General features: G+C 36.7%; 2 protein-coding genes and 1 long non-coding RNA gene across 3 annotated transcripts in view; all 3 read left to right on the forward strand.

Annotated features, from left to right (window-relative positions):
• The window catches only part of LOC150105624 (sodium-coupled monocarboxylate transporter 1-like), an 85,999-nt gene that overhangs the window by 26,720 nt on the left and 33,524 nt on the right, over positions 1–25,755 (forward strand). The window lies entirely within an intron of this gene.
• On the forward strand, positions 541–9,465 carry LOC150105625 (sodium-dependent multivitamin transporter-like). The gene is made up of 4 exons (XM_090393907.1): positions 541–611; positions 1,970–2,085; positions 2,659–2,726; positions 9,286–9,465. Exons 1-4 carry the CDS (start codon positions 541–543, stop codon positions 9,463–9,465), a joined length of 435 nt encoding a protein of 144 aa, XP_090250033.1.
• Positions 10,318–12,564, forward strand: LOC150105626 (uncharacterized). The gene is made up of 3 exons (XR_016548471.1): positions 10,318–10,351; positions 10,514–10,608; positions 12,526–12,564. It is a non-coding gene; the product is annotated as an uncharacterized LOC150105626 (long non-coding RNA).

Below are 25,755 nucleotides of genomic sequence, written 5' to 3' on the forward strand. Positions count from 1 at the left end.
AAGGAGGTCCAACATGTTATTAAAGTGAGCGCCATGGTTCTTTGTCCTTCTCACCATGATGTCCGTTGACTTATTTCCAAGCAGTGTAGAGAATAAAGGTCCTTATATATTCATTTTTATTCTTTAATGACGAATGTGATCACATCACTTTATTATATGTCTTTTCGTACATTTAGGCTCATAATAATGAAGTAAAAACGTTTGCTTAAATTATCATAACCTATGGTAATATTAAATTAATAAATTTTGATGAACGTTTTATGCAAATAATGATTACTTAATATTGTGCTTGTAAATAAGAAAGAGATTAAGTTAAATAATGCTTTTTCGTAATAACATCAAAATCCTGCATAACACGGAGTCGCTCTTTGTAAGCAGCGATCTCTATGGGACAAATTTTTTACCTAGATTTAATTTGAAGATTATAATAATTTATGTTTAGTATAGTTTCTTTAGCCTTTTTTATATCTTTTTTTTGCTGGGAAATGTTCATCATGATATGCTTCCTTTTATATTGTACAGTTATTTCCTCTATTAGTGATGGACACTCTGGGATTCTTCTCTGGATTTCCAGGTCTTTTTGTAGCTGGAATCTATAGTGGTGCTCTCAGGTTGGTAATTTTTTCTCGTGTTGTGTTATATGTTATTTCACTAAATAATTAATTAAAGATAAAATTAAATTTCAATTTTTTTTTTTTTTTGGCTACATGGGTGAAGCAAGAATGCTTTTCATATTCCTTGTTATCTTTAGAAGAAAATGTATGGATGGGATAATATAGTTATAAGCTCTGATCATGGCAAGAGGATAACAACAATAGCTGAGCCTCAGTTAAGACTTCATTGGTTACATCATTGCCATCCATTACCTTCCGTAGGTATCAATTTTAGTAGCTTCCTCTTACGACATGCATGGGCTGCAGTGGGATTAATAAGTAAAGCTACCTCTAAAAATTAAGGCGATCCCCCGGACCACTCCCAACGAATGGCCGAAAAGACCGTCCAAATCAGTGAGCAGAACCGCTCATATTTGGACGTCCACCGACAAGGCCCCTCACGGGACAAGCAGGAGAACACCCTTCCTAGAGACTCAAAATGCTCTCTCAGGGAAACCCCCCCCGAAACAAGCCCCCCCCCCCTCACCGGGAGCAAAATTTCGGAAGAAACCTAAGAGAGCGAAACTCATCCCATTTTAGTCGCCTCTTACGACATGCATGAGTTGCAGTGGGGCTATTCTTATCCCGGCCACCACACGGGGTAAATTAAATTTGACTGACAATTGACATTTATGTCTTTAGTGGTGAAGCAAGATGCTTTTCATATTCCCCGCTACCTATTGCGGTTACAATGAGGGTAACATTTATGAGCAGTTTGCTCGCCCTGATTTGGCATGGATATTATGCATCGCTACAGGAGGTTAAAATAGTTTTTGGTCTTCTATGTTTGAATATGTCCATTGCCTCGTATGCTGCAGCTCGCTGAACCAAATCGTCGGGATGTATAGACGTCTTTAGGAAGAACTTAGATGCTAAAGATTGTAGGAAAGAGAAAATATAGGGAATATTTTTATCTCTATGAAGTTGATTGTTTCTAACATACCATGGGGCGTTCAGAATCATTCTCAAGCACTTGTTCTGTACTTTTTGTATTTTGATAATGTTAGTATTAGAGGTGTGGCTCCAGGTTGGAGAGGCGTAGGTGATGATAGGACGAATCGTCATCTGGTATAGCTGCAATTTGATTCTGTTACTTAGCTTGCTATTTATATTAATTAGCGGAGAGATCTGAGCAATGGGAATTAAAAAGTGTACCAATTTAGCCAAATAATATTCAAACAGCTTTATTATATGGCAACCTTCTCTTAAGAATATCATCACTAAAATTTAAGTAACTAGGTTTTTATTTACAAAAAGAAAAAATATTAAACATATAAAGCGAAAATAATAATAAAGGGAATTATCTATATTCACAGCACTGTATCTTCAGGAGTGAATGCCCTAGCAGCTGTAACCTTAGAAGACCTTATTAAAATCTACATCAAACCTAACCTTCCTGAAGTATGGGCAATGCGAATATCTAAACTTTTAGGTAATTATTTTATACACTTTCGTAAATGTACAGTAGTTCGTATTTTATTATTCATTTAAGATAATTGAATTACGATAATCTAGTATTGAACCACTGCTGGATGAAAAATGTTCAACTGTATGGCGATATAAATTATAAATATAATTACAGTTACTGAAAGAAATATAAATTATAATATATATTATAATTTATAAATTATTTTTTATTTGAATAATTTATTTATAAACCATATAATCTAATAATCTCGCAATTATAAATAAAAATGTAAATTAATTGGCTCCAGTTATTCTCTACGAAGTAACAACTCTTTCTTCAATAATAACTAATTCTAAATTTCAAAGTAAATTTTCTATATATAATAAAAAATGGTTTTATAATATAATTTAAAATATAAGATAATTTTATTATTATTTAACAATTTATCATAATAATATAATATAATATAATATAATATAATATACCAATTAATAAAATGATTAAGTAAAATTAAAGAAAAAATGACTGGATAAGTACTAATGTTAAAATTTTAAAAAAAATGAAAAGTAATTGTAGGGATTTTTCTATTTATTCCAGCTTTCGGTTACGGGGTACTTTGCATAATCCTTGTTGTAGTGATTGAACGCTTAGGAAACGTGTTGCAGGTAGGAATTTTTATCTTTTTCTTTATATATAATGGAAGAAATTGATATTCATTATAGAGATGTGGAATCAAAATTGATTTAAGAACCATTTTGACATTATTTAAGCTTATCTTTTTCTAAATATAATGTTCCCCGTAAAAGAAGTATATGCCATACTTGCTACATAACAAATGCATCACACAAATGCTATTTGATACAAATGTATCATTGCTGCCACGTTCTCCCTGTTTAAAAAAGTGGATTGGATATTTAGAGCTGTTTTTGAGAGATGTAATGCAGTTCATGATACTTTATAAACATTTTTCTGTATTTATTGTTATTATTATTAAACAAATTATGTATATATGATCAGATCTGAACTATAATATATATGAATGCATTTTCTGTCTTAGTTTCTTCAGGTATATATCATTTTGTTTATTTGAAATTTCTCTAAATCTTTTAATTCTTTCGCTACTTATTTAAGCTTCCTATTATTTTACAACAATCATATTTATTAAAATTTATAATTTATTGTTTTCATATACGAAGTCTAGGTACCTACTTCACGAATTAATTTGGCGCACAATTATTTATGATTGAAGGAAAAGTTATGGAAAACAGCCTTAAGATGCCCTCTGGCGGTATCATAAACATACGTTGGCAAGGATTTTGGGTAACTGAACAAATTCTGAAGTATTCAGAAAAGATGAATGATCCATAAATGCATCCAGACATTCCCCTCAGTAATTAATTTAAAAATTATGGTTTACCTGAAAAAGAAATTTATAAAACTATGTAAACTGCATTTCTCTTGTACAGTTGTTTTCTTGTGTTCTTTTTCTTCTTGTTTTTACTTGTATTACTTGATGATCCCAATGTTCATGCTGAGATAACATTTGGTGTATCAGGAAACGTATGTACTTTATTAAACATCGGTATTTAAAAATACTAAAGCATCATGCAAATCTTATAGTATCTAAAGATACTAAAAGATTTATTTATGCTTTTAGTAACATTATATTTACTTTCAAGACTTCTTTAATTATTTGAAATTGTTTTATTGGTTTGTTCCAACACCTTTTATTTTCCTACATAAATAAAATAAAATAGGCAGAATAAACTAAAATATGTCAGTTTGTGAGAGCTAACCATGCTGCTCTCCTTATTTGGAAAGCGTGTTCTTTTCCCTGATCTGATGGCGCCATCTCGCGAAAGTGTTGAGAAGTACAGGAAAACCTCGCTTAACGCGATTAATTAATCCATCAATTTATGCGCGTTAAGTGAATACACTAAACAACTGGAATAATTATAATTCATCCATCAGTTAGCGTAAATTTTGAGAAAACATTACAGTATATAAGCTATATTAGAGGATAAAATCATCAAAGTTAATAAAAATCAATTGCTTAAATTTTATATAATGTCTAAACATTTGATTAAGCTACTTTTTTTACAAACAAAATTCAGTTAAGATGTTTGAATTGTGCTACTTTTTTGATCTTTTCATGGTGGCCGATTGGTTAGTGTATCTGCTCTCAGCCAAAAGGCTGCTAGTTCAAATCCCGCTCTGGGCATGGATGTTGTGGTTGTTTATGAAAATACTAGTGGTGCTGGTGGGCGCTAGATGGCGTTGGTGTAGCTGCGGTTCGTTGTAGTTGGTGGAGACAGAGTTGTAGAGTAAATGTCCTCCCTCGATGATTCTTTGGACTCCCTTGAGGTGTCACATAATGATAATAATTTGCGATAGTTGGCGATCGCTTTATCAAGATTCAGGATCAGCATCATATGCTAAGAATCAGCATCAAACAAAATTCCTTAGCATACTCAATGTGATTGAAAACTAGCTCAAGTCCTTTTGCAGTTAGCTTCTTAGTCGTAACATTCTCTTCTTGTTTGCACTCCTTATCTTCTTATTATTATCCTTCATATGCACGCTGTTCTTCTAGTTGAAGGAGATCACTCTCGCTTAAATGTTCTAAATGAGAAGGAGCAAGTTTCTTACATCTTCATTATCCAGTTCATTAAATCCAAGTTCTTTTCCAATTGTAGTGATTTCTTCAATAATGTTAGATCTTGGATTTTGGGCATGATAAACTAACATATACGCTTAGAGTAGCATCCTGCATTGCCTGCTAATAAAAGCGTAAGACGATCTTTAGATACTTTGTATCCTGGTTGAGATGCTTCAGTTTTTAGCTCGGAAAGTTTTTGTTTTCATACGCTTCCAAAAGACGATGAATATCTCTCGATGAATATCAAAAGACGATGAACATCGTCGATGATGAATATCTGCCGATAGTCATAATCACTCTCCTGAATTATCATTTGCAATTCTTCACGAAACTTGACCGCAGAATCTTTATAAGCACTAGCAGATTCCCCAGTTATTCTTAAGTTATGCAGTCCAGTTCGATTTTTAAAACGCGGTCAAACCATCCTAAACTCACAGTCAAGCTTTCACATTCCTCCTGAAATTTGGTTTCTCTTTCAATGAGGTAAAAATATTGAGAGCTTTTGCCTGAATATTCTCTGCACTAGGAGGTGTTCTTTTTTAGTTCCAATATTCAATCCAGAGCGATTGAAGATTGGAACTAAGATGTTCGATAGATGTTCCATCTCGATCATTAAATGGCTTCTATTTCGGGTGATCTGCATGCTTAAAGAAGCAATAGCAACTTTTCCTTGTTCTTTGTATTCTTTTCTCTCATTTAATATAGTCCAAACTGTAGGGATACAAGATGGCACGAATCTAGTAAAGGTTCCGTGCCATCTTGTATCCCAGGTCTCGCACAATCATTGTATTACTAGCTCCACTTTCATGTATCTTAATGACTTCCAGATTTTCCGCTCGCTGCAGATTGGCGACAAAAAATTTCTCGTCATGTAAAATTCCGCATAATGTAAAAAAATCGCTTTAACTGATTAATTACTCGCTTAAAGCGGAAAATAACATCATTTCACTGAATCGTGCATATCGAATTCGCGTTAAGCGAGGTTTTCCTGTACATTCAAAAAGTATTCTGAAATCCAGTACAAGCATTGGGGGGGGGGGGGGGAGAGTCCTTGCAAACCCAAACAATAAAATTTATCTTACTGCGTTATGTTATGATTGATGGCTTCTACGTTGTTCATTTGAGTCATGTATAACAGATAAATGAAGCATTTTATTACTGATTACTCATTTTACCTTGACCGTTGTCTTTTTTTTTACCACGAAGTTTATCGAACTTGATTTCGGAGCAATTATAGTTCCTTTCAGAAAAAGGAACTCAAGAAACCGAATTTTTTTTTTTTTACATTTATAATAAGTTGCACATTAAATGATCGCTTGAAACAAAAAAAACGTGCCACATTTTCATTGCTTGATTCACTTTTTCCATTTATATATGAAGAAGAAAATTTCTATTAAAAGGAATCCAGAATTTGTTGAGAATTGTGAAGAATAACAAGAATGTCAACATTGTATATCACAAAACTGCTTAAACTGTCTTGTTATTGCATCGAATAACGCAGAACGATACTGGTTTGATGGGTGAAGCATAAATGCTTTTCATATTCCCCTTTATCTGAGAAGGAAAGTTCTTTGAGTGGAGAGTTATTGAGCTTTAAGCTCGCCCTGGAAGGGCAGTGAGATTAGTTGTGTTCAGCTGAGCATACACACTTCAGAACTGAGGAAATCCTCAGTCCTGAAGATACTTCAGGCACAAATTTTGTTTGCTTACACTTGGATAAAGGATTAAACTAAAATTTATTATTTTTGTCATTGTGGTTTTTAGGATTTGTCCATTCTTCTTCTATGTTCTGATTTTCTTTTATACTTTTCATCAATTTCTTCATTCTTTTTTTTTCTTTGGTATAAGTCTTTAATACTATTGTCGTCCAAAAGTCTAACTTTGATGAATTCAAAATTTCTTATTTTCCTTGTGCTTTTTTGTTGTTTCCATTTTGATTCCCATTTTATTTTTCCGATTAAAAGGTAATGATCCGATTCTATTTTAGATCCTCTGTATACTCTTGTATCTATTATCATTTCTGACAATTTGACATTGCAGATTATGTAATCCACAATGCTTCTTGTGTCTCTTGCTTCCCCAGGTGTATCTGTGGATGTCTTTATGTTTGAAGAAGGTGTTCATAATTTTCAGGTTATTGCTTATAGTAAAATCTCTTAATCTATTTCCATTTCTATTACAGTGAAATTCTTCGATAGATCTTCCTATGTTTGTTTTATATGGTTTATTGCCAATTCTTGCGTTAAGATTGCCGTTTACCAAGATGTGATCCTTAGGATTGGTTTTAATTTAAAACGTTCTGCAGTCGGGCGTAAAAGTTTACTGAGTCCTCTTTTCCTTCTTCAGGTGCGTAAGTTCCAATTACTGTCATGTAGCCTCTGTCTATTTTAATTCTCCTTTCTATTATTCTATCGCTCCAAAAGTATTGCTCCTCAAGATGGCGCTGCTGTCTTGAGGCCTTCAAGCTTGCATTAAAGTGGTAGGAGGAAATTTTAGAGAGAAGACATAGAGATAGAGTAGAGATAGAATGACTCATAGCCCTCGATTTTCGAATAGCATTAGGGTCGTGAGTTACAAGAGTTGACCGAGGAATGCCATATAGAAAAGATTAAAGAGCAATGGGTCTACCTCAAAGAAGAGAGAATATACCCAGCTAGGGGACCATGGAAATCCACTTCCTCTGCTATCAAGATGATAGCCCCCCCCCCTGTGGCCCTGTTGGTCTACGAGTCCTTATTCAACATATTCGGACCACCCCCACCATATCTTGTTGGCTCCCTTATCCGCCACCCAGGGTCGCGCTCTCTGGAGGTTACAGGGTCTACTGAGAGATTATTAAATTTATTTTATGATAAGTTAAAATCCATTTTAAGTTAAAATATTATATTAAAGTAAGCTGCATTTTAATTAAGATGTATTGTAAATTTAAACAAGTCTAAGGGTGAAAAATAGATTATAAACAATATCAGTAGTTCTACAAAGAGAACGAATGCGACTTAATTATTATAAGATACAGAAGAGTAGAAAGAAACTCATTACTCATATAAAACTATTTAGAAAGAATAATAAAGATCCATTATTATTTTATAATGGATCTTTATTATGATCTATTAAAATCATGTTAGCTAATTTCAAATAGTTTTAATAACGACTTATGAGTATCTAGTTATTTGCCTGTTGTCGAAGGTCGTAATCTCGTATATTATTGGTTACTTTTGCACTTTTGAATTCCAAGATTATTAATTATTTTACTTTTAAGCTATAAAACAATAACGGATATTTAATATGTTTTCTTCTAATCTTGGTAATTAGATTTAATATATGCTACAAGTTTTATTTTTAATATGTTGCTAATAAATAATCCTTCTACTTTCTTCTATACTTATTTTTTTTATTAACACGACCAATTTATGGTTTTACAGGTTACTTATGTTATAAATGCGATGATCGGTGGACCCATTCTCGGGATGTTTTCTCTTGGTATGTTCATTCCATGGGCAAACGCTGTAGTAAGTAAAATGCATTTTAATAATCTATAAGAAATATTAGCACCAATATGAACTTAATTTCAATGCACTGAAAATAAACAGGTCTTTGAGCGTAAACAAAATCCAGTATAACACGGACTTTATAGTTTGCTAATGATGTCATTCATTTGTGATGTAATGTTTCAAATTGAAGCTCAGTTAGCTAGGTGGCCCATAAGTCACGGAGCATTCCGTAGAAAGGGGCCACCGTCTTTGTGAATCAACTGCATAAGGTTTTTAACATCAGATTTTTTTATTAGTTATGAAAAACCACATCACGTAAATGCCTTCTATTTTCTGCTTCACAGAAAGGGGCCCTTTCTACGACTTGTTTTCTTGAGTTATGAGCCACCCTGTAGTAGTTGGATTATCATTCTGTAAAAGAGGCAAACTAGCCAGAGAATACACTCAGTTTACAGATATAGCAAACTACATAGATTGAATTAATAACCCTCTCAAGAAATTAATTAAGTTCCTGTGAAACTAAATAATTACTTGGTCACCTATTGAACCATAACATCCATGGCTCAGTGTCAAAAATAAAAAGTTGTTCAGTCATAGATCCACCGTGGTAAGTAATGACGTACAGTGTTATGATAAAAAAAATAAAATAAAAAACTGTTGGATCGAAAGCGTCGATGCCGTTTTCGGGAAAAACAATTATCGCCTTTGGACAACGATGTATAAAAAAAAAAAAAAAAGGGAGAGAAAGAATCATGATGGAGCTAAAACAGCCAAAGAAAAACTCCAGTATTAACAGAAAAACGATAAGCCACGAAGAGTTCAAATATTCAGGAAAAGCATTTGCATAATATCCTCTGTGATAGGTGACGACTTCATAATCCGAACAGACTATAATTTGGGGCTAAAATTATTTACATTATTCTAATACTTAAAATAGTTTTGATTATTAAAATAGACAAAACGAAATCAGTAATCAAAATAATCAGATGTCGATTATTCTTATAACTATTCATTATTATTATATTACTAGTAAAAATTCTGTAAGTAAATTTATCCTTTGTTTCTTACCCAAAGGGAGCTGCTGTAGGTTTTATCAGTGGGCTAGCAGTTTCTTTCTGGATTGGATTCGGAGCCATGATTAGTAAGCCACAGTACCGAAGACTTCCGACTAGCATAGCTAAGTGCCATCCCGCTCTTCTCGCGAGATACAATTTGACTCAAGGCATGACAAATGCATCCACTTCATATGGGTAAGTCCTCTCCGTAATCGTTTTTTAAAAAATTATTTTTGGTTCTGTATCATTTTCTTCCAGTTCCAAATTGTGCTATAGTTCTACCTATCTTGTATGTGTTTGCTATGATATAAAATAAACTAATAACAATAAATTCTGGAACCATCTATCGGTACTTATTGCCTTAATGTTAGTGTGTCAATTCGAAGAATAAAATATAAATAAAATCCATATTTTATTTAAATAAAAGTTGGAAGAGAGGTGTTTGTTTATATGGGCTTTTTTTTTTAATTGCACGTGAGTTAGCTGATCTCATACGGGGGGATAGCAGAGTATTTCTCTTCCTGAAACCGGGATTTTTCAGTCTGCATATAGATAAATTGTCCAGGAAATATATGCAATTAACAGACAAAAATACTATCGGTGGCCAGTAGATGGCGAATGTGTATAAATAGCGAATAATGGTGGAGAGTAGATGAGAAAGAAGTGGTGCGAACCAGCGTTTTTCAAAGTGCAAGTCGCGATATTGATTTAGTGGATCGAACCAACTTACATTGATTATCAAAAATTAATTTTATGCTATCTTACTGGTCAACTGCGATGATCGATAATCACTAATTTCGTAGTTTTAACCTCAGTAGTAAGGTTGTGATGGAATTAGAAAAATTTTCTTGGTTTGCTTAATTAAATGTGGCATTGTAATTACAATCTCGTTCTCACGCTCTCTGAACAGAGCTGGCATGAAATGTGAAAGTAAAAATTGTAACAATACTATAGTAATTTGCTATTTCGCTTTCTTTTTCTTAGGGATTATATATTTCCCTTGTACAAACTGTCCTATATGTGGTACTCTGCTACCGGGTTTGCAGTTGTCATGATAGCAGGAGCCATCGTTAGTTCCATCACAGGTAATGATTCATAAATTATTAACGAATAAATGATAAATAATTAATGAAAGTATAGGAAGGGGAGAGAACTGACAATAGATAATAATTCGATCTAGTCACATGTGTGATTTATGTAAACTAGAAATACAAACATCAAGCTTAACTATATGATTTCTATTTCAGGATATACAAAACTGTCTCATCTCGATAGTAGATTATTGTGTCCTCAAGTGAGATATTTCTTACCGAAAAGTTACACGTGTGACGAAAATTTTACGGTAAGCTACAGTTTCATCAATCACTTCGTTAGCTGTTATAAAATCTGATCTAAATGCAATTTTCACATATGATATCAATGTCGATAATTACATTTGAAAAAAAAAAAAATAAATAAAAGAACTTAGCAACCTATCAGTAAATAGGAGGGATACTGTAATAATTTTCATAAATGTACATTTATGTAAATTTAGAAGTGAGGATTATAAATACACACTTGTTAATGTGAGCATTTATATACGTAAAAGAAAACGACCAACATTACAAGAAGAATAATTACAAAAAGAAAATTATCTGTATTTCATCCTGATTTAGAGGTGTTATGGCGTGATCTTACTATGTATACTTCCTTGATTATCGAAAGAGCGAAGTATATATAATATATCTGTACCTCATAGAAACATATTCAATAAAGCCTTCGGTAATAAGACTGTGGTTTGCCTATCTGGGCATGAGTATTTCTAAAGACAAAATATATTGTTTATATACATCCATAAAAAAGGAAGTTCATTGGTAAAATATATTATAGACTAACATCATAATGAGAAAAGCTTAATTTTGTTTAATGTGGCTCACTCCCACGCGCGAAAATGTCTACAAGTGTAATACATTAGTGGCAAAGGTTATCATTTTTTTTGTATTTTTATCTATATATTTTTATTTAAAAATAATAATTCCTGAACCTCCGAGTATAGTGAATTCTTTGACATTAAAGGATGGGGAAGAAATTAAGTCACTGTGATATATAATATAACAGCATATATGTGTTGCTTGTTCAGAAGTCAACGGGGCACCATAGTGTGGAGAATAAACAGCCAAGGCATCCACCCACCTTAATATGATGTACGAGCCTTTCTTTGCGAAGACTGAAGCAATCCTACGGGATATACTTTCAACAAGCGTACGATAGCAATCAATGGAAATTTTGGACCATTCTTTCCGTACGCATATATGAGGTACTGAACTGTTGTGGGGTGATCTTCCCTTGAGTTCACCTGATGCTCCAAGATGTTCGATAGGGTTGAGATCAGAACTCTGTAGCGACGTTCATATTCACAAACCACCCACTAACAGCACTTTTGCACTATCTTGCTGACAGTAGTCTGTTCGGTAGAAATACCACAGAGGAGGAAGCATTGTCCAGAATGTTCAGATACCTTTCGGAGTTCGATGTTCGTGGCATCACAAACAGAGGTCCGAGGTCAAACCAGAAAAAAATAGGACCATACCATGATACCTTCACCGGACATCTGCCACACCCACAACCATCCATCTGCTCGGTAGAGGGTGTAGCGTGATTGAAAGCGCTTGTTGCTTAGTAACAAGTTTTCAAAGCTTTCACGTCCCACTGTACACCATTGAGGAAGACGCTGCGGATAATGTAGGGCTTTCATATTGCGGACCTACCATGTTGTGAGCCTCGATTCTTAATGATTTTGTGCAATTTCATGTTCCAGTCAATGCCTGGATCTCTGCATTCACCGTGTCGGCCGACGAATGGTGGTTTTTACATATTATCCTTCGTAGCATCCTCCGGTCACTTTCAGTGCGTGTGGTGGGTCGTCTAAATCGGTACTACTTGCAGTAGACTCTCTGCGCTTCCATCTCAGTGTGTTTTCACTGGATGTGGACCTCGGATGACCCAATTAGTCAATAATGTATCACTAATATCCAGAATTGGCATTGGAAAATTATTACAGTGTTCATTGATTTCTAACATAATAATTTTTATCATAATGTAAATAAACGTCAACCTACTTATAAATTATAATTACTAACTCTTTTCTATATAAATATTTTTTTCCATTCTTCATTAAAATAATTTATCAACTAAAAATTAAATTTATATTTTTTATACATTTTAAACTGTTTAATTAATTAAAATCTGAATTTTTACTTTTATTTTCTTTCCCTCTCAGAATACCATTCCTCAGTATGAACTGAGTTCAGACCTCAAAGATGGCGTGGTGAATATCGCTTATGTATCTAATAATTCAGAAATGTCCATAGATGACCTCTTCAATGAAGAAAATGATGCAAAAAATAAAGTTAAAGGGAATAACATCTGAAAATAGAAACAGGAATATCCCATTTCTACGAGCAGATTTGCATAGATTTATCACAATAATATTTTCATGTCAAAATACCATTAATCCTTTGTTTACATTCTTATCCTTGTAAATGTTATACATAAAGAAGATTAAAAATTTCTTCTCATAAAATATAATTTTGACACACACACACACACACACACACACACACACACACACACACACACACACACACAAACTAATAATATAGAAATACAAGAAAACGCAAAACCTGATATATATATATTTGAAAATCTCGCTCTTAGTAATTTCAAAAATGAGTAATATATCTTCACATAAAAGTTGTTTATATTAATGGAAATGAGAGGGCGCTTAGTTAGCAATGGCAAGAAGAGGGCCAGGGAGAATTCAAATCTGAACACAGCGAGAAATCAATCACGATTTATAACAAAGCTGTCATTTAAAGTTACATGAGAATAGTTATTAAAAGAAAATGAAACTGATCTAAAGAAAGAAAACAAAAATAACACCACAAGTGTTGTCATTTTGAATTCGCTTGTAAAATGTATATTATGTTATATTTACTTTCTGTTCTGTTACTAGTTACTAATTTTCAATACTAATAACAATTTAAATAAAGATTAAATAAAATTACTTATTTGAATATCTGAAAAGATAAATTAGTTCTTTTAATATTATATAAAATTTGGATTGAATTTGCAGCTATCCATAAAATTTTGTTTTCTTAGTAGACACCATAATAAAGATATAATGTGGTCACTATTTATTTTAAGCATAGTTTATTCATTTTTATTTTTATTGGTTAAATGAGGGAGGAGATTAACTTTCGTCAGTAATTCTGTGGCTTTTAATAAAGATTACCGTGAGCTTGGGTGATGAATGCCAATGCTGTAACTTGTGAAGTTAACTGAGGCATGGCTGTTGCTGTTACCCCTTAAATGAGCAAATGAGCTGCCGTGCTCGGTGGTGGGGGAGCCAACCAGTTCTCAGAGTTTTTCAATTTTGGTCCTGCGGATCGCTCACCCCGCACTTAAACATAGATATTGTGGAGGGATTGATTTGATGATCATGATTATTCTGCTTTTCTTTACTGAAAGATTGTCAGTGTGTGTACAGTTTTTGTGCTGATTGAAATAATAGTGCTGAACTTAAAAGTGAATATGCTTCAAAGAAAAACCACGAGCGGGATTACATCAAACACATATCTCAGGTAAGTAAATTTGAATATATCTAAGCACAAATAGCTTAAGTCCCGACGACTTTATCCAGTCTTTAGATAAGAAGCTGGCGTTCGACCTCCTCAAAAAACCGTTGAAGAAATTTGAGGTTGAGTGGCCAGGGTTGTTCCTAAACCTTTATTCAACGACAGAGGACACTACAGAAGGGGACAACATAATACCAGGGGAAGAAGGGAAGATCGACCTGATAATCTCTGCTCCCACACCAACAGACCATACAGAAACCCATGCGCGAAAACAGCGGAGACACAGGCAAACTAGTAGACGGAAGAAGACGATCCCGCCCCCGACAACGAAAAAGTCCCGCCAATTGTACTACGGGAAAAAGATAGATGGACGGCACTCAGGCCCATTATGCAAATCCAACAAATAGCCTATTCATGGGCAAAGAATGTGGACGACGGAGTCAAATTTCAGCCTACCACAGTGGGCGACTACAGACACCTCACAAAAACCATGGACGACTTAGGCATTAAGTATCATACTTTCTCGCTTAAGTCAGAGAAAAACCTAAACACTGTGCTCAAGGGAGTAACAGAAAACATCACCACGGATGAAATAACTGAAGACCTCCGCCTCCACGATTTCCCGCCTGTCAAGGTCAGCAGAATGCTGCGGGCCGACAAGAGCCCAAATCCCCTAGTTCTCGTGGAGATACACAACACTCACGGGAATATATGATTATATACAACATAATAACGATCTACAGTCTGAAAATTACACCCGAACCACTGAGGAAAAGAGCTTCGTCGGGATGCCCGTATTTTTGACATCGCCACAGACGTCAAAAATACGGGCACGCGCAGAAACTCTGCAGAGCAGATTACAAATGCCTCAAATATGGACAAAACCATCCCACAGCCACCTACTCAAAACCAAGGACCTGACCAGCCAACTGCGGGAGGGCCCTACCCGGTAAACTACAGAGGCTGCAGTCACCACCCCCAGAAACAAAACATATAACAAAAGGAAACAGATCACCTCTCAACCCTGCCCACAGGCACCAGAGACGACGGCTGCCCCAATTGCGTAACACCCAACAAAAGACAACAAAACACCAGCTTTCACAAACGGAAAACAAAATTTCGGAAAGCCACCGTCGAAGCAGGACATACGCTGAAGTATCCCGCCCATCAAAAGATATTCAAAAGGACCAACCTCATCCAAACATGACGGCAAACATCACAGCCTCATTGGCAAACATGCTCCAAGACTTCAGTAAGTCAAACCCTTTGCCAAACTCCACAAAAAGATTCCTACAAGGAACACAGACCATCTTGTCAGTGCTAGTTAATGAACAAAACTAGACTACTCCCTGATTCACTATAGATCGTCACTTGGAACACCAATGGACTAAAAAAAAAAACAAGACATTGGAGCTTCAAGAATTCTCACACACACACACAACCCTGACGTCATCATAATCAACGAAACTCATCTAAGACCTGCAAACAAACCAAAACTGAGAGGCTACATACTGTACAGAAACGACCGACTGAATTACAGAAGTGGCAGAACATCCATATTCATCAAAAACTACATCAGGCACAATGGAATACCCAACTCTCCAACCACCAACCTAGAGCTCACGGCCGTCGAAGTCCACACGAACTCAACTGGAAGGCTTAAAATCTACGCCGCCTATAACTCCCCAGCAATGACCCTGCTATTTTCCGACTTGGATGCTGTCCTTGGCGTAAATGAATCCATCATCGTCGCTGGGGGGACATAAACTCTAAACATCCCTCCTAGAACAGCAGAACCACAAACAAAAATGGCCGTATCCTCTTCAACGTATCCTCTTCAACTATACAACGCCGTCGTAACAGAATCCATCGAACCAACCCACCACAGTCCAACAGGCACAGCCAACATCCTAGACATTGTTATCCTACAAAACATCAAATACCAGGACAGCCTCCAAGCACAGAACGAATTATCATCAGATCACAACCCAATTCTGCTTTATTTAGGAAACAAAGACCAACCCCCCCCCTCATTCTTTCATAGTCTGGGAAAAACTTAGGAAAGTGCTACCAGAACATATTGGTCCAGTTTCCTACATAAAAGCCAAGGGCAAAATAGACACGGCAATAAAGAACCTCACCAATCAAATCAATAAAGCCATAACAGCAGCCACAGTATCCACGATTACCCACAAACAAAACCGTCTCCTCGAAGAAATCATGGACTTAATAAGGGAAAAAAACAGACAAAGAAAAAGATACCTCAACACACGTGCTCCCCAGGACAAAACACCCCTCAATAGACTAAACAAATCTCTCCCAGAAACTCTCCAGAACCACAGGAATCAGCAATGGGACAACAAGCTCACCTCATCTCCACAGCAGATCATTCCATATGGAAATTCCTAAACAACTTCAGGAACAGGCGCAAATCCCTCTCCCCCCTTCAAACAGAACAACGCCGTGTACACAGTCGCTGACAAAGCTGAAACCATAGTAAGAAACCTAGAAAAAACAATGCAGTCCTGCACACGAGAGCTTAAACATCAGCCACATATACAAGATTCATCATAAAGTCAGCCGCACAGTAAATCGTCCCGACGATTTACTGTGCTCTATTACGCCTATCTCACCTACTGAAATAATCGGCATCATCAACCACCTCAAGAACAAAAAAGCCCCAGGACCCTAAGGCATCACGAACAAAGTCATCAGGGCACTACCGCGTAAAGCCATAGTACATCTGGCAGGCATCATAAACTCTCTCCTCAAATGGCAGCACTCCCCCCAGTCATGGAACATAGCCGACATCATCCCAATTCACAAGCCAGGCAAAGACCCACACCTACCACAAAATTACCGTCCCATCAGCCTGCCATCCAACCTAGGAAAAATAGCAGAGAAAATCATCCTCATCAGACTCCAAGAACATGTCAACCAACTAGACATCACAAGAACAATTTGGCTTCCGTCAAAGCCACAGCACCACCCAACAGATCCATAGACTGGTAGAACACATCACCACAGGATTCAATCAGCACACCGGAGCCGTCTTCCTAGACATTTCAAAGGCTTTCGATAAGATCTGGAACTAAGGTCTCCTTTACAAATTTATCATCTCAAACATTCCACTAAACATGATATATCTGATTAAATCATACCTCACAAACAGGAAGATGCAAGTTAAAATAAACGAAGCAGTCTCAACCCAACGAAAAATCCTAGCCGGAGTTCCTCAAGGATCACTGCTGGCCCTGATCCTGTTCAACATCTCCATGGCAGACATCCCTCAAAATCCCGTCACGTCCACCATCGCCCTCTACGCAGAAGATACGAAAATACTAGCCAGATCCCGCCAACCGTATCTCGTAACCAAAAAACTACAAGACACCATCCTGAATCTAGAAAAATGGTTTGCAGACTGGCGACCACAAGTAAACGCCCCAGAAAAGAATAACCACACTCTTCACAAGAAGACGAGCATCCCCCAAAGGAGACGTCACCACTGTTCAACTCAAAAATTCCCTGGAAAGCTGAAACTAAATACCTCGGAATACTCCTCGAGAAACGATTATGCTTCAACAGCCACATCAAGAGCACATGCACCAAAGCATCCAAAGTGATCGCCCAGCTATACCCCTTGATCAACAGACACAGCAAACTAAGCTCAAGAAAAATTCTACTGTACAAGACAGTGATCCTTCCCACAATTATATACGCCTCCCCAGCCTGGAGCCACACCTCCAAGACAAACATCCTCAAGCTACAAAGACTACAGAACAAGTGCCTACGGATGATCCTGGATGCCCCATGGTTCGTGAGGAACGCTCAGATCCACCGGGACATAAATATCCCCAACATCTCTCTACTACTATGCTCCCTAGCAGAAAAATACTTCACGAAGGCGTCCAACGCATCCAAACCAATTAATACAGCAAACCGGAAACTACGACGGTAATGACCACTGGAAACATAAAAGACCAAAAGCCATCCTAACACCCAATGACGACACATAACCACTTCTATGCCCTCAGGGCGAGCTAAAATAGCTCACAAACTTCTCTCATCACTGCTCCCGAAACAGATAACAGGGAATATAAAAAGCGTCAAGCTTCACCCTCTGTGTAATTAATGTCCTGCGTCCTGCGTTTATATTTCTGTTTTATCTATTAAATATTTATTGTTATTGCACGTTACAATATATTTATTTCACAATTACTTTATTTGAATCGAAAATAGAGAATTCAGTATAGTAAATTAATCTCTTTAGTAAGACTAGGTTGATTCTTACATATCCACGCCAATTAATGAATTCTGTGCGAAGAATTGCTCTTTAGCATTATAAGTATTCCTACTGATGTAGTAAGATTTTTCTTTTAATTTCTAAGTGTTAATTAATTTCTTAGTATTTGAAACTATGTTCATAATATTAATTTATTTTTTTTAAACGATTTATACATTTTTTATGCAATTTTAATAGTTTCTAATGTTTATATAATGCAAGTTTTAGGTCTTTAAATGTTTTGTGTTGTTTTTTTTTACTTAATGCATCAATAACTTTATATGTATTTTCAATATTTAACTTGGTCTATCGTTTTCAACTGGGTGCAGGCTGCTACTGTAAACAGTGTTTTAAACATCTATCAGTTAACATGCAGTTTTAATTAATGCCGATTGCAAACATTCGCGAAATTTAAAACTGCTAATATTAGGTATATAGTTTATAATATTACAGCTAATATTATTAACAGAGCCTCCAATAGTAGCTCAGTCGCTGTCTTTGGGTTGAAAAGACCTGGGGAACTGTCTGGGAACGAAGTTTAACGACAAAATGAATTCAGTATTCATTTTAAATTTAATAAGAATTCAGTAAGACTTGCCATCCTATTCTAAGAAATTAAACCTGCAAAAGGAGGGCATCAGACAAGTTGTGGGCCTGTAAGTACCACTGATGATGATGTATATTATTGATAAATACCAACTTCGAATGAATACGATTAATCTTTCATATTTATCATAATCTTTGCACGCTGATCAACAGTTTCATCTCTAATCCTTATTTCTGTTATTATTAAGATATCCAAGTGATAATTTATATTGCCTAAAAGTAATCCCATGTGCTCCAGTTGTCTCAGATATTTCTTATACTCATGTGATATTTTTAGAAACAGTTCGATTGGAAAATAAAAATCTCCGTAACTCTACTAAATCATAATATATTGCGTATACTACATATCACGACATGCTACTTATGAAAAAAGCAATATAAAAATTATTGATATTCTCACCAGCGATCAATGTTTGTAAGCAAATAATATATCTGATTGTTTTCTCGGAGTTTACAGAGGTCCTCTGTACATCTGAGCCTGCATACTTCGAAAATATCATCTCTTCTCATAGAATCTCCTTAGGTCAGTTGGTATAGATGAAACCCTTGGATGGGAAAGACCTGAGGTCGATTTCCGTCTATCACGTGACCTTTAGCTGGTTCCTTTCAACCGGTTTCATTATGGTGATAGAGGATTTTATTCAACCGGAAAATCGATTTTTTCGTCCTTCAGAACAGGCAAACTAGCCCTGTGAACATACACGGATTACAGTCATAAAATATATACCTAATCCTTCATTAGGAAGACTCAACCACGTCCTTCAAAGGGACGGGAGAGAAAGGGGTTGGGGGAAAAAACACAATACAAATAAATAAATCTGTTCTCATGAAAAGTTTACCATCTTTTAACCAAAGATATTTGTATTGTAGTTCTTGCTTATTTCTTGGCTGTAAATATTATGTTTTAGATTTTCAGTGAGATGCTTATTATTTTACTATCTTTGAAATTCTTAGATGTATCTTATAGTAATGCTGAAAAGTTGTTTATGTGTGCTTCCTAATCGCCTTCGAGTTTAAATTTTACTTTGTTTTTTATCCACTAGAATACGATGAATAAATTCAACATCATCATCGTTAAATTCAACGTTAATCTTACACGAAATTTCCTTTTTCTATTTAATTTTAACATTTTTTAACCAATAATGGATCCTTTTATACCCTTCTGATGAATATATAGTAATGAACATATAATTACTTGAAACTTAACTCTACTGTTTTCCATATTCCCCTTATGACTATGAAGTGAGTTATTGGTTATGGGTAGTTTGTGAGCTTTAAGCTAGCCTTTTGGGGGCTATAATAGATTAGGTGAAATCAGTGGCTAGCAGAATGGTTTGATCTTTAATGCCTGTAATGATCTCTTTCGCTGTAATCTGTGGGGGTGTTTGATAAGTCGATTTGAGTGCATTGCGGCATTTGAGAAGTACTTCCCTGCTATTGAATGAAGAAGGGAAGAGATATGCGGGGTGTTGGTATCACGGTGGATCTGTTCCTTTCTGATAAACCATAAAACGTCTTGTGTCATACGTAAACACTTGTTTTGCACTCTTTGGATGCAAGACTCCAAGCCGGCGAGGCATAAGTAACTATAAGTCTTATTACCATCTGATAGAATAATAGTTTATTTCTTATATTTAGTTTGCTACTTCGGTTAATCGTAGATATAGTTGAGCGATAGCTTTGGATACTTTCGTACAGATGAAATTGACATGATTTGTGAATCGGGGTCCTTTGTCCAAGTGTATGCTTAGATATTTTGTTTCTGTTTGCCATGGGATTTTAGTATTGAACATCTGAATATTTTCTTTTGGGGGAGTGGGATGCTGGCCTTTTGGAAGAGTATGGCTGAACTTTCTTTGTGCGTTCACTTGACGATTCCGTTCGGAAACCATTCTTCCAAGGTTTTGATGCTTATTTGGAGTCTTCTGGTTATCATGCAAGGACGAAGAGATCTTGCTAGTACAGTTGTGTCATCTGCATATGCAGCTATGAAGGTCGTCGAGGAATTTTGAGGGATATAATAAAGAATAAAAGCGGAAGCAATAGGGAGCCGTGTAGAACTCTAGGTGCAATTTTGCTGTCGTGCGCTGGATGGATTTGATACCGTTAATTTTAACCTGCATTTTGTTATCAATTAGGTATGATAATTAATCGTATCATGTTAATTGGAATATTTGCTTTAATAAGCTTATAAAGAAGTCTTTGATGCCAAAGTTTGTTAAAAGCCTCCGCAACGTCCAGGAATACAGCATTTGAATAAGTGTATTGTTTCCAGTTGTATCCTGTGGTAATTATATTCAACGAGTCTATGAATTTGATGAACAATTCGGTTTCCGACGTAATCACAGCACAGATCAGCAAATTCATAGACGCGTTGAATAATTCTTTCTGCAATATTCTCGAAATTAGATAGCAAACTGATGGACCAGTAGTTTTGAGGAAACTATGGATCTTTTCCTAGTTTAATTTAATTTATATTTAGTTTGCTACTTCGGTTAATCGTAGATATAGTTGAGCGATAGCTTTGGATACTTTCGTACAGATGAAATTGACATGATTTGTGAATCGGGGTCAGTGACGAGCTTCCCCACCACTCATATTACAGGGAAAAGCATCCACCAACACAGCCCCTCACCGGAAAACACTTTCCCAAGAGACTCAAATTGCTACCTTAAGAGTGTGAAACTCAAAACTCTCGAATCTCTGCGTCTATTTTAGTCTCCTTTTACGACACGCATAGATTGCGTCGGCACTATTCTTATCCCAGTCAAAATCGAAAAATGGAATATCGCTTCCAAATTGTTTCTGGAAAGAAAGATGACATTTTCTAGCAAAACTTATATGTAGTTTTGATTAAACAAGAAATGGTGTTTTTGTTAAAATAATAGCAAAACTAAGAAAAACTTTATAATGAAAATAAAATAGAATATTTCAAGATATTGTTATATGTTCTAAAAGTTTTTAGAGAATTTTTACTGAAACTTTTATATTAGAAATCATAATTGCATCTGAACTTAATCCTGTTTTTTGTACTACAACTATCATTGACAGACAAGTCTTCTAGAAAATTTCCTCACACTGTTTCGAGAGTATAATATTCTCAGAGTATGTTTGTGATACACGTAATTCACTGACATAATAAACGGGCCTGATAATATTTTTTGTTTCGGTCCTAATTCTAGTTGCACAAAGATGGATATTTTACTAATGGAAAATAGATTTTTAGTCCTCAAAGCAGAAACATTGACCTGAAAATTGACATAGAGTTGGCAGATTTGGTCTATGGTGACATGAATAACTGTCCTACTCTAATACAATAAGAATCAAATTTAAAATTTATAAATTTATATTTATTTATTTATTTACAAATCAACTTAAACCAATGAATCATTTTTCCCCAGTCCTGCTATTTCACTTCTGTAAAACCATTTAAATATTCATTTAAAAAATGAACAAATATACGAACTAGCTTAAAGGGGCAAAGCAAGAATGCTTTTCATCTTCCCCGTTACCTGTAGAGGACAGTGTAAGAATAAGGTGTTATTGAGCTATTGAAGCTCTGATCATGGCAAGAGGGCAACAGCAATATCCGAGCCTCAGTTAGAACTTCATTGGCAATGTTTAAGTAAAGCCAACTCTAAAAATTGTTAGGACGATCCCTAGGCCACTCAATAGTGGCCGAAAGACCGTCCAACTCAACGTTGGTTCCACTTAACGACGGGTTCCCCCACCAGCGAGCAGAACCGCTCATATTCCAGGAAAAAGCATCCACGGACAAAGTCCCTTACCGGAGAACACCTTCCCCGGAGACTCAAAGTGCTCTCTCAGGCAAACCACCCTCACTGGGAACAAACCTAAGATAGCGAATCTCAGCGTCCCTGGGGGTAACAGCAACATCCGAGCCTTATATCTAAGTAAAGCCATCTCTAAAAATTCGGACGATCCCTAGACCTATAGTGGCCGATAGACCATCCAACTCAGTGATAGGCTTCCCCATCACCGAGCAGAACCGCTCGCATTCCAGGGAAAAGCATTCACCGACACAGCCCCCCTCACCAGGCCATGCCAGAGAACACCCTCCCCGGAGACTCAAAATGATCTCTCAGGGCAAGCCCCCTGAAATCAAGCTCCCCCCCCCTCAGCGGGAGCAAAACGCAAAACTTCGGAAGAAACCTAAGAGAGCGAAACTCATAATAGTCACGCCTCAGTTAGAACTTCATTGGCGATGTTTAAGTAAAGCCAACTCTAAAAATTTGGACGATCTCTAGACCGCTCCATAGTGGCCGAAAGACCGTCCAACTCAGCGTCGGCTCCACCACCACCACCACCACCACCACCGAGCAGATCCGCTCATATTCCGAAGAAAAGCATTCACCGACAAAGCCCCTTACCGGAAAACACTTTCCCCTGGAGACTCAAATTGCTCCCTTAAGGCAAAACCTTGAGAAAGCGAACTCAAACTCTCGAATCTCTGCGTCCCAGGGGGTAACAGCAACAGCCGAGCCTCAGTTAAAACTTCATTGGTTATAGCGTTGCCATCCATTACCCTCCAATATTTTATATTTTACATATTAATATTCTAACTTCTATGGCTGGATCAATCCCTTGGGTTTTTATCCCGTAATCGGTACTTTTTTTTAATTGTTTAAAGAAAGAAAGTTTTCAGCGCTTGGCTCGCCCTAATTAGGGCTGTGTAGGAAGATTTCAATCTGTGATCAGGGCCGCCTTTGGGCGTTTATGTTTCCATCTGTCTTTTTCATCGTAATCTGATGACTCACGAATGAGTAGGTTGGGATGGAGTGATGCCTGAGCAAAGTACTTGGTTGCTATCTGGAGGAGAAACGTAGGTATGTTTGACAAGTTCCCGTCTTGGTGGAGGATAGTGTTCCTTAAAAACCACGGGGCATCGAAGATCATTCGGAGGGATTTGGTTTGGATTATTTCTAATCTTTTGATGTTGCTAGGGGAGGTGTGGCTCCACGCTGGTGAACCATAAGTTAGTATGGGTCTGATGATTGCTTTGTATATTCTTGATTTGCTTTCTGGACTGAGTTTGCTTCTACGGTTGAGTAGAGTTGAGCTACTGCTGAGTTTGCTTTGTTGCAGGCATGAGAGATGTGGGAGTTGAAGCTGAGATGGTTATCTTGTTTGATTCCCAGGTATTGTATTTTACTTCTTTTTGCCATGGAATATCGGTATTGAACATCGTGACTGCTCCATGATGGTCTGCTTTCTTCCTTGTAAATAGTGTGGCCGTGCTTTTGTCTGCATTGACATCAATCCTCCATTTCCGAAACCATTTTTCAAGATTCGTTGATGCGTTTTGTAGTCGTTGTGTGGCTAGGTATGGTCTGAGCGATCTGGTCAGTATCGCTATATCATCTGCGTAGAAAGCCATGGTGGTTGATGCTGTGCTTGGGACGTCTGAGATAAAAATACTGAAGAGTAGCGGCGATAATAGGGAGCCTTGCGGGACATCTGCTGTGATACTTCTTGTAGTGGATCCGACACGGAGTTTCACTTGAAATTTTCGGTCTTTCAGTAAGAGTCTGTGATTTGGATGAGGTTTAGTGAGTATTTTGCAGTTATTAGTTTGTGGATGAGTCCTTTGTGCCACACTTTATCGAAGACTTTCGCCACATCAAGGAAGACTGCACCTGTATGTTGTTTCCAATTAAATCTGATAGTTACGTATTCTATAAGTCTGGGGATTTGTTGAGTTGTGCAGTGACCAGTTCGAAAACCAAATTGTTCTTTGGGGATTAGATAATTGTCTATTTCGTTTTGTAGGCGATTTAGTATTACTTTTTCAGCTATCTTCCCTAGGCCGACAAGCGGCTGATAGTCTGTAATTCAGGGGGAACTGAGGTGCTTTACCCGGTTTGTGGATGAGGATTATATCTGCCTGCTTCCACCGAGTGGAGAAGCAGTTGAGTCTTAGCATCGCATTGATGATAGCCACTAGATGCATTATGGTTTTGTGAGGGAGTGCCTTTATAATTTTGTGTGAGATCTGATCAGGACTTGGTGCTTTTCTGTTATTGAGGTTCTTGATGATTTGGTATATTTCATTTGGTGTAGTATAGTTTGTGTTGTCACGGCTGGTGGTATGATGAAGTGCATAGCGTACTTGCCTATGGATATTTTTCAATGAAGTGCAAGTCCGCATGAGTGTAGTTTGGTTGAAATTGCAGCTCCAGGGAGTCTGCAAAAGCTTCTGCTTTTTCATCATCTCGGTAGACTATACCTCTTTCTCCATGGATTGGTTGTATGTTGGGGTGATCGCTGCGAAGGGCTTTAGTCATTTTCCATAATGAATTATCTACAGTGTTTAAGGAGCTTAGTTTCCTCTCCCATAGTTGATTCTTATGGTCTTTGATTGCATATCGGACTAGGTTTGTTACCCTGTTAAGCACTTGTTTATCCTGGGGTAAAAGTGTTGCATGGTATCGACGTCTAATCCTGTTTTTGTTGCGGATAAGCTTTAGAATCTCTTCTGGGAGCAGGTTAGTTTGAGCTGGAGCAGTAACGGTGGAGGCTGTTGCAAGGCCAGTTTTGATTGTGCTTTCCAGTTTATTGATCGCTGTGTCTACTTCTTTGGGTGATGGTTTGGACAGGGCCTGTGATATTGCAGAGAGTTGGGTTGAGCTTCTTGAGATTTGTGTAGGATTGTCCGGAGATGGTTTCTGCTTCTCCGCCTAGGCTAAGTAGAACTGGAGTGTGGTCGGAGCTAAGATCATTAAAAACCTGTAACTGGAATTGGTTTGTGTGTGTGTGGTGTTCCTGAAAATGGCTATATCCGGCACGTCAGGTTTGCCCAGTGGTCCATAGTGTGTTGATTCAACAGGACCTGCTATGGTGATGTTTCTTGTCATAGCGAATTTGTGTAGGCTCTTCCCATTGTTATTGGTTTTTCTACTGTTCCACGCAGGATGTTTTGCGTTTAGGTCTCCCGCCACTATTGTTGCCTCGTTTGTGTCAAGGA

Source organism: Typopeltis vanoorti, chromosome 6 (assembly GCF_054136105.1).
Source record: "Typopeltis vanoorti isolate ZY-2024b chromosome 6, IOZ_Tvanoo_1.0, whole genome shotgun sequence".
NCBI lineage: Eukaryota > Metazoa > Arthropoda > Arachnida > Uropygi > Thelyphonidae > Typopeltis > Typopeltis vanoorti.